We start from the raw sequence: 10336 nt of genomic DNA, 5'->3' as shown, positions 1-10336 counted from the left end.
GCAATCGCATGGCCAAAAGGGTGGAGAGTAGAGGAGGAAGGGAATGCATGTAATCGAATCTTGAAGACCGAAAAATAAACATGTTAATAATACAATTTTATGATTAATACGAAATGAACTGCAACCAGTAGAGGGTAAGGGGACGGAGTTAAGTGTGAGGCAGGGAGGGGGTAGCAAGAGTTCAACACACAAGATGCTGTTGTTGCTGTTGTTTCGTGTTGGAGCGCCGTCGTGAAAAAAGTGCGTGGGTTGTCGGTACCGTCGTACCCACCGATGAGGATGATGCTGATGATGATGCTGGGAACTCTGAGAAACATGTGAGAGATGTGGCAGAGGGGATCTTGGGATGGGTTGCAGCTTGGAGCTTATTTATAAATCACGCACATAATGAAATTTCAGCAAGTGGTCGCCAGCCGCCGCCGCCGCCGCCGCTGTCCGAAAATGCAGCGAAAAAATATTCAGCGTTGATGTGGGATACGATCTCTGGGTGTGGTGCCACCGCCGCCGCCGCACTCCATGATATATGTAGATTCCAGTATATGTGTGTGCTTGGAGGCCCTGGACATAAAGCAGCGGCCTGCTTGACATGCCGTCGACATAATGATGAACAGGTCGGTGGCAGCAGCAGTCTCCTAGCCTCCCCCTCCTCTAGCCGTGTTACGCATCAGTCTGCTTGTCACAAAGGGAGGCAAGGCTGGAGACAACAACAAAGAGAGGGACACTTGTAGTGCATAAGTAGCCATTAATAGGTGCCACATCTGCATATCATTTTGGGGTCTAGTTTTTACGAGTATTTGGGGCTGCTTTAAATGCCTCTAGAGCGTGCCGTTTATTTACGAGCCACATTTCGGAAGAGTGTCGTGTCTGGGGTCTCCCCCATCGATCTTTCAGAGGATCTCCGCACTGACGGAAGGCTGAGAGGAAGGCTGAACACATTAAAACAAAGAAAAAGGGTTCACATGAATTTGGTTTAATAGCCTCCAAACAGAGCAACATTGTTTTAGGATTGGATTTCAGTTTAATGGCACAAAAAGACCCTTAAAAATTAGGGCTGCTTAAGAGAGGAAACTCCCTCTAAAAATCCTTTTAAATTTATATGCGAAATGAAACAAAATTATCATAAAGTGCAAGTAAAATATAATCCAATATCTTTCCCCTTCGTGACTGATAATTATACCCCCTTTAAGCCACACAAAATTAAAAATAGTTAAAGGTCAAGCAACAATCTTATCCGAGAAACGGAACTGGTTTACACCCGTACCCACATGCGAACCAATGTAAGTTAATTTTGTAAATATTTAAGAGTCCACACGAGCGTATAATTAAGGGCTATAATGCAGGGCTTTGGCCATAAACCAAGTGATTAACGCCGTCTTAACAAAATTTCCGATATACAAACAAACCAACTATGGGGGCCCCACCAAAAAAAATGAATTTAAAATTCCAAGCGGGTGATATTTTTGCTATTTTTCTATAATTTTCTTACATCTTTTTATTTGGTTTCCGTTTAGTGTCGTTTGGTTTTAATGAATAAATTAATTTAAATTAAGCAATAAGCCAACTAACTAGAGTATCTCTAATAGTACGCGATATTACGTCTTAAGCGTATTTATTTTTTTTTATTTCTGCGATAACATTTTCATTTGTTTCTTGATTTTTGTTTTGGACTCAGAGCCAAAGCTATTCAGAAATCTCAATTCGATCGGCCACTCGCATTTTGTTTTCTCGAAAACATTTTAATTTGTCGCTAGCTAAATGCAAATAAAAAAAGAATCTATACGAAGCTCGTTAGAGGCCTTTGTTCCGAGCCGACTTCACCAGATGACCAGTAGCCGATTCCCCAGTAAATGATCCATTTGCTCCATTTCAGGGGGTTTACTTATCGTCTACTTATCCGTCGCACTGAACAGTTCAATGGAGTCGCCACAACTGAAAGTACAATTATTATTTAGCTTGGGAATTCTGCGATGAGTTGACATAAAATGATATGTGGCTGGATAATGGCTTTTAAAGTGTAGTGTGGAGTGGAGTGGATCTCTTGTGGGTGAGCTTGTATGGGCATGATGATGTAAGGCAGCATAAACCCAAATTACGTACGACTTGGGCTGGGCTCGCCCTTTAAGTAGGGTTCGTATTGTGGGTTGGATCTCAGAGAGTTGTTGCATAATTGAATGGGCTAGGAAGGTTTCCTTTTGGCTGTGTTTAGTGCATTTTTTGTTAGGCAATTCTTGTTTTTATTTTTAGTGTATGATTAGGTTAGCGTTTCCTCTGAATTTCCAATCCTCCTCATTAATTGAAAGTCTCTACAAAGTTAAGAAGACATTGGCAAACGGAAATTGATGACATTTCGACACACAGATAACCAGATGATGGAGCAGAGAAAGCCGTCGTCACCTTGGCAAATACATGAAAATGTCAACTGCTTTTCAGCGTTATTAAGTTTATTTTAAGCCAAGGAGGTAACGTAAGGAAATGGTAGCTTAAACTTTGGCTTTGGTAATATATTTCTCTGTTCAACCTTTTAAATCTTTCAATCAATCTTTTGGATTTCGGAGCTGTAGATGCAGAGTGAAAACTCAAACCCATTTATAAAATCATTACCAAGCAGGCTCTTGGCTTTCCCATGTCACATGGAAGATTCACTTTACGATTTCAAAAACAAACAGTTTACATAGTAATCAAATTTATAGACGGAGTTTTCGCCATGAAAAAGAGACTCCCTGGCAAGCATGGGATTAACAGCTATATTCTGGAGAAGGAAAACGATTCGAAAGCGCAAAAGACCATTCTAATAGGTATGGAGCTCAGTGAATGTGTTGTACACCGCTCAGTTTTTAGCCAACACCAATGGTAGCGTCACGGCCAGGCTATCGCCCAAGAGCTTCTCTGAGAAGAAGGTATCGATTAACAACTACTACATGACGAAGGAGTGCCATGTGGAGAAGACACTGTGCAAGCCGAAGAAGCCGCCGGCATCGAAGCCAATAGCCCGCGCTGAGGAGAAGGGGAATTTATGTATTTATGTATATGCGGCTACCATATACAGGCTCCCGAAGGAGCTCATTTCAGATTTAAAGGAGACCACGATGAATCTACAACTTCTGAAGAATCAATACCGAAAGGAGACCTGACCGTAGTCGAAGTTTCTGATAGTACTCACTGCTCAGGGGACAGTAACGAAAGTGTTACGGAGGAGCAGGAGAAGAAAAAGCAAAGACCCCTAATGGATTTGTATTAAAAACTCGTGAAAAATTATATTTTGAATGTTATTTTGTTTAGTTTTAGCATGACGCTTTTTGTTGTTTAATTAAATTGGTTAATGTTTGGTTACGTGCCCTATACTAGACCTTAACATAAACACTCAACTTTATGCCGGCAACTGTGCGAAAATGGGCATTGAAAAAAAGTGTAAGAAGATGCGGAGAGTCGTAAAAATACAAGATGAGGATGAGCAGTGGCAAAGGTTGTAGAGGTAGTGGAAGGCTAGAAGTCTAGCAGCTGGAAACCGACATTACTTGTGGCAGATCCTGGGCGTCTCCTGACACCTGATGGTGACAACACTGACACTGGAATCATCATTATCCCCATCCACATCATCGCTGGCCAGGGGTGCGGTCACTGGCAGTGGCAGGGACGGAGCAGAGGCAATGGTAGAGGCGGTGGCAGATCCATTGGATCCGTTGCCCTTTAGGCCCACAACATGGGCCAACTTTGTTGTAGCCGCCACCGCAGCTGCCATAACAGTGCCATGACGATTGGCCAGCGAACTGTTGTTGGCCGCAGCCGCCGGCTTTTGCATCAGTTGATTGGAAGAGTCCAGGCGATTCGAGAGCGATGTGTGTCTATTGTTAACCGACTGAAAGAGAAAGGTTAAATGATTGATCGATCCTGAAAGGAGGGGGTTATTGCTCACCACATTGTTATTGTTGTTCATGCGTCCGCGAATGTTGTAGAGGCCATAGACCAAAGGATTCATGCAGGAGTTGGTCGAGGCGAATATGAAGAGCGCTTTGCGCACCAGAGAGTTGACCTTGTCCACGGACGTCTTGTCCAGGGAGTACCACATGCAAATGGTGTAGTACGGCGTCCAGCAGATAATGAAAACAATTACAATCGAGATTGTCATTTTGAGAGTGCGCTTTTTGGCCCGACTCAAGACATCATCGTTGGAGCGACGGAATCTCTCTGCAATCACATCCTTGAGGACGCGCTGGCTCTTGCGGTAGATCTCCAGATAGATGGCTCCATAGCAGTAGATGAATACGATCAAAGGAAAGGCATACATGGCGCACATTGTAGCAATCTGATAAAGCCAGTTGTCAAAGTCGCTCACAAACGAGTGGAACGTGACGCACTGAAAGTAGCCACGGACCACGGGATGCTCCTCCAGATGGAAGAGAAAGGCCTGTCAAAGATGCCAAACAGAGATGTTAATAATTGCAGTGGCTACTGGGGCACTGCTGAGTGGACACTCACCTGCGGAATGCTGCATATGACTGAGCCCATCCAGGCGCAGGCCAGCATAATGCGTCCCCGGTTGTAGGATCGTTGCAGCGGCTTCAGTATGGCATAGTATCTGGAGGATAAGGAGAGGAATGGGAAGAGCGCGTTCAGAAACTTCGATTGACACTTTGAGCCGCCTTATCTGGCTATCAATTTGGTCCATTAGCGACAGTCAACGGGGCAGGCAACAGACTCTGTCTGCAACAGGCTGTGGGATAGGGGGATAGGACTCACCTGTCTAGCGATATGCAGACCATCACAAAGCTGGACAAGTACAGTCCGAACACGCGAAAGAAGCTCATGAGACGGCACATCAGATCGGTGGAGCGCCATTGGACCGTCCAGGCCCACGCAATCTCCAGCGGCATCAGCAGCAGCGTCACCATTAGATCGGCAATAGCCAAATGCATTAGCATGATATCAATACGCAAGGGACCACGCAGTCGTCGCTTCGTCAGCAGATACAGCACTGTGCTGTTGCCAATTGTTGAGATCACAAAGAGTATGCTGGAAACGAAAGGAAATCCCATATAAAGAGAGGATAAACATCAAGCTTCGGGCGGGGGGAGGGGTGAGGGCAAAAGGTTCGGCCAAAGCCTAAATTGGTGAGTGGAAAATTAAAGAAGTTTTCCCCCGAATGGTAAAGTGGGTGTCTCTGCGAGTGTGGATTGTGTGGGTGCTCGCTCGATAAGTAGGTCAGATGGAAAGAAGTCTAGCTATGGAAAGGTAAATTGAATGAGGGAAATGAATTGTCTGCCATAAAGTTCTTAAAGATCAGTTGTAGACCATCTCTGCTTGGCTCTGTTTCAATTAATTTTCTGTTAAATGCGATCAACGAATGAATATCACTCACTATATCATGGGTACGTGAGGCGGTTTTAAAACTTCAGCAAAAAGTAGCGGAGATTCTCGTGGATCTAGTCATTTATATCTGCAGATTTTGTGGAGTTGCTCTAAAAAGTAATCCTCACTTAAATTATCTCCTTGGATCCCTCACAAAATATTCCTTCAGGTCAGTGATTGCTTCATGATTTTTCGTTTAAGAGAAAAGGATCTGATCTACTTCAGCTAGAACAAATTCCTATTCATATAATACTTCCAAGTATTATAACACAATAATTATAAATGTGTATGTATCCGCCTTTAAACACAATTATTAAATATTTCACGTTGTGAAACACTTTCTACGTCTTGCTTTGAGGAATAACTCTCTTAATCGAATTTTTAGATCTTTTGCAATTTGAAAAACGTGAACCCTAGGCTTGAACTACAGTGTTCAAATTCCAAGTGAAAATTATTAAATCAGGCAGACAGCCGGAGGGGGGACCAGCCAGAGATGATGAGCAAAGGCATGACTTATACTTATTTATAACGAAAATTTAAATCTATACCGGAGATAGAGATAGCACCAACACCCACATCTACACAGCGCGATTGATAGATACGTTTAGAAAGCAGCGACAACAACAACAACAACAAAGAAAGGTTACAGATAGTGGAAGCCAAAGCTTATCAATCTGACTTGATGTAGAAACTCAGGGAATACAGAATATACATATTCTGGTCACGGAAAGGACTCAAATGAAGATGTGGGTGGGCAACCAACAAGATCACTCACCTGTAGACTGTGATGGACAGACGATGTCCGTCGTTGAAGATCATATCCTTGGAGAGGTGCATTGTGCCGTTGGTATTGTTGACGTTGGACCAATCCTTGAGTATGCGATGATCATAGACAACCTCATTTACCTCACCAGAATGGGCCATCTTCACATCGACAAAACCAGTCTATCGATTCACTTTTTGGTTGCTGTATTTTGGTGCTTTACTTTCAAATTGTTCTTCTAATTGATATGTTTAATTGTGTTATTTCTATATATTAAAAAAAAATTTGTTGTTAAAATAATTATAAGAATATAGAATGCACTCTATATATTTATCTATTTATTTTGTATTTTATTTATTTGTATAATATTGATTTGCATAGTTTCCACATAGTCTGTTTAGCTTCAGACAAAAAGTGTGTTTATAGAAGCACCAAGTCGGATATTGTATATCTACAGTGTTATTTATGAATTCCTGCTCTAATGATTGGAAGCTATTTTCAGTTGGCTATTCGACTTTCCTGCGGTGTTCGCTTGCTGGACAAGAAAGTGTTTTCAAAAACTTTACAACTTTGTTGCAAGGTGGGGGCCTGTCATTAAATTTCTGAATATATTATAATGTTTTTATTTTGCGTTGCATTATTTGTTGATTCGCTCGTGTGACAGACGCTCGAGATTACCAGATAATACGAGTGAAAACAGAATGCGTGATGGGAGACTCCTGGAGAGTCCTCTCTCGGCATCCGGGCCGAATTGAGTTAATTGAAACGAATTCCACTCGATGCCGTACTGTGTGTGTTTTTCTTTGATAAGTTCAAGAACATTTGTATTTGTTTTTGTATTTTTATTATGGCTCGGTTCTGTTTTGATTTTCGTTTTTGGATTTGTTTGTTGCATGGAGCTGTGACCTTGAACTAATTACTCGAACACTCCCCTGCCCGCACACATTGCGGAATATTTTCCATTTCCAAGTGATAATAATAAAAAATTCCACTTATGCTTCCACTGTGCTCTGTGCCGTGTCGTCTCTTCCCTAGCATTAGTACTACAATAATTATGGAGTGGAGAGCAGCTCGTTGGCTTATTAATCTGTTAATCAATTGCGCTCAATCGAACGGTACGATACGGTACGGTAAGGTCGCTCACTCAATTGAACAGCGACAAATTGTTCTCCGCAGCAATCCTTGAGTCGGAATGGGAATTGTTTACGGTCTATTTGTTTGGACGCGCCGCGTTTGATGCCTTTTGAACTTGGCATTTTAATGTGCGAACACATACACATAATTAAACATGTTTTTGTTTTAAATTAAGGCAAGCAGATGGCATAAAACATTATCCATAAACCCAACCCCTACCCCTTAGTTCAGCCAAGTGCTGGAACAGCTCTAAGTATATGTACGTAACCCTGCGCTGCAACTAGTTTCCACTAGCCAGCAATAAGTATCAATTAATCATTTGTAATCCATATACTTATTGGAGGCGTAATCAATGATTACGAGTATGCGTACGTGCTCTATAATTTCTTTTCATCCATATACAATTTCCTATATGTACATAAATACATTTTTATTTTTGCATTTATTTTCCTCTCATTTTGCGATTTCCGTTTTGTTCTGTGTTTTCTAAACACGCGGTCGCACCGTGTACGCGAATAACATATTTCAAATATAGACCGAAAAAGTTTTAAATAATTTACACGGTTTTTTGCACACCTTTCGCAACACTGCCGAACGGCTTTACAAGCTATGATTGGCCGCCCGCCCACGCACAACACACGCACACACACTCACACGCGTCTTTTTTTATCGATATCGATAGCTCATTTGGGCAATTAATTTTTAATTATCGGCTAACGGTACACGATTCGGTTCGGTTCTTCTTTTCTTCGATTTCCACCGAACGGCGAGCAGGAACTGACTAAACGGGCAAGGCGGCGACTGCGGCTGCTGTGCCCACTGCCTGCTGCCGTGAAATCGAAATCTCGACAACAACTGATAATCTAATAAAGAGAGAGAAGTACAAGTACAAAAAAAAAGTGCGACTCGGGCGTCTTCTAGTTCGCAACGCCGCCGCCGCCGCCGCTGCCGCCCCGCGATAACGGTAGCAGCATCGGGCGACCCCAATTGTGTGTGATGCTCGAGCCTGTTTTTATGTGTGTGTGTGTGTGTGTGTGGTCCGCCCGCATAAAATTTCACGTTTATCAATGCGTGTGCGCGTGTGTATGTGTGTTTGTGTAAATTCAAAGTTCAACGTCAGGCTAGGCTCGGCCCAGCCGGCTCTCAATCTATCTGTCTGCCAGCCAGCCTCCCGATCGCCATATGTCTCAACTTTTTGCTCATCTTTTCGGTTATCAGGCAGGGGGCCGAAAACAAAAAAGAAATACAAATAAAAGAAACATCATTAAATTTAATATTACTTTTTGGTCTTATCTGTTGTGTGTCTGGGTGGCGGCACGACACGTCTTGACTTTGCCTCCGTAATGATACAAATATTCCGACTTTCCGCCGATGCGCAGTTTATCCTTTTTCCGGGAGATTTCAGCACTTGTATATTCGTTGAGCAGCCACTGGCATCTGCCGGTAGTCCTGTGCCAAGGCTAACGATTTAACCTACGGCTAAACTGACGGCGAGTCGCAATTGCAAAACTGGCGCAAAACCATTCATTAAATCTAATGAGGGGCACCACTGTGTTTGGTTCAACAAAAGGATTTCGTTTCAAGTTCATGTTCAGGGGCCGTATGGCATGGCACCCGCTTTTGTATGCTATGAATGTGTATGGGTGTACGTGCGTGCTGCTGGTCGCGCGCTATCAAGATGCACCTGGCGCACTTGATAAGACGGTCAATCTGTCAATTACAACGAATGAGCATGTGGCATTAAGTACATACATGCTCTAAACGGCATGTAAATCAGCTTTTAAAGTGGCAATTTCGCTTAGTTCTGATGCAACAGCATTAACTTTGGATAGAATCATCATACTAAATGATCATACCTTGCTGGCATTCATATTTATATATATCCCTCGACTAATCCTTTCTTTTAGTCACCCAATTCTCCATGAAATAAGCTGAGGATTATCAGTTTGTTTTTCGTATCAAAATATATAATTTATTAGTATCAAAATATAAGGTTTTCATATCAAAATATATGGTTTCATTATCATTGAGAAAAGAAAAGATCCCCAGAGAACCAGAATTTGCCAGTCACAGCCAAAGCACAAATTGAAGACCCAGATAATCCACAGACAGTGTTGAACCATTAAACTTTAACCTCTTGAAGACGTTTTGAAGATGAAGATGCAGATGATTTGAATTGGAAGAATGTGTTTAAATCAGCTGGATGGGGGAATAAAGTTCAAATAAATATTACTTCGAACAGGAACAAAATATTTTCTTTTGAAATAAACCTGAAGAATAACCTTTGGGTGTATTGCAAAAGTGGCTGAATGTTTGTGTGTATTTGGGTGTTTGGTGTACTAGAGAGAGACTTAATCCTCTGGCTTGTGCGACCAATGATCCGCTGTGCTGATGTGCTGCCGTCACATATTAATACCGATAACTGTAAAAAAGATATTATTTCAATTAAAAAATATTAATGGAAAAAAATAATTTTTCTCACGTTTTTTTCTTGTTAGTTGTTGTTTCTCGCTGAAGTTTCCGGTTTGGCACACATTATTTTTACAAAATAAACTTTCAACTTAATATCTAAAAAAAAAATTCGAAAATTAAACTTTTTTAAATATCAAATTTTTCAATAAAATAATTTTGCTCACATTTTTTTAAAACTTTTTTGTTGTTTTTTTCTGCTTGCTGAATTTTTACTGTTAGCTCACATTTTTTTTTTACAAAATTCACTTTTAACTTAATATCTAATATAAAAAAAAAAATGATGGAATGCTACTTTTTTAAAATTTAGAATATTTAGTTGTTTGCTCTCTGCCGTTCCTAGGACTACTGAATATTTTGCAGTAGCTCCAAACTATGTCGATTTTGACAGCTGGGACTTGGTCGGTCATGGACTACTTGTTTCAATTTATGAAAATGATGTGGACTGTATTCTGATCGAAAGTTGTTTGTTTATGATAAAAATTTGAACTATACTATAAATATGTACTACGTGTATGTAGCTATGCATCCTGGACTTTTTTTTAGGCAAATCTAAAAAATAATTATTGATTTGGCCCAAATTTAAAATAATTTCCTCTGAAAATATCTTCAAGCGTGCTCCCT

The 10336-nt window shown here is 41.3% G+C and overlaps 1 protein-coding gene and 1 long non-coding RNA gene across 4 annotated transcripts; both read right to left on the bottom strand.

The window, feature by feature from the left end:
- Positions 1-1482: 1482 nt before the first annotated feature.
- On the bottom strand, positions 1483-8048 carry LOC117587758 (gonadotropin-releasing hormone receptor). 3 transcript variants are annotated; one of them, XM_034278689.1, is made up of 7 exons: positions 7820-8048; positions 6122-6375; positions 4738-5010; positions 4477-4576; positions 3914-4405; positions 3516-3856; positions 1484-1929 (listed from the first exon to the last, which is right to left on the bottom strand). In XM_034278689.1, the coding sequence occupies exons 2-7, from the start codon at positions 6268-6270 to the stop codon at positions 1887-1889; spliced, it is 1398 nt and encodes a 465-aa protein (XP_034134580.1). In that variant the 5' UTR covers positions 6271-6375; positions 7820-8048; the 3' UTR covers positions 1484-1886. The 3 variants fall into 3 exon arrangements, with proteins under 3 accessions (XP_034134581.1, XP_034134580.1, XP_034134582.1); XM_034278690.1 differs by lacking the exon at positions 7820-8048 and having other exon boundaries at positions 1483-1929; positions 3917-4405; XM_034278691.1 differs by lacking the exon at positions 7820-8048 and having other exon boundaries at positions 3511-3856.
- Positions 8049-9219: 1171 nt separating this feature from the next.
- LOC117587794 lies at positions 9220-10045 on the bottom strand. The gene is made up of 4 exons (XR_004574081.1): positions 9880-10045; positions 9726-9811; positions 9514-9665; positions 9220-9442 (listed from the first exon to the last, which is right to left on the bottom strand). It is a non-coding gene; the product is annotated as an uncharacterized LOC117587794 (long non-coding RNA).
- Between the last annotated feature and the right edge of the window lie 291 nt (positions 10046-10336).

Source organism: Drosophila guanche, unplaced genomic scaffold, assembly GCF_900245975.1.
Source record: "Drosophila guanche unplaced genomic scaffold, DGUA_6, whole genome shotgun sequence".
In the NCBI taxonomy this organism is placed as follows: Eukaryota; Metazoa; Arthropoda; class Insecta; order Diptera; family Drosophilidae; genus Drosophila; species Drosophila guanche.
The sequence above is the reverse complement of the archived record's forward strand: the minus strand, read 5'-3'. Positions and strand labels throughout refer to the sequence as shown.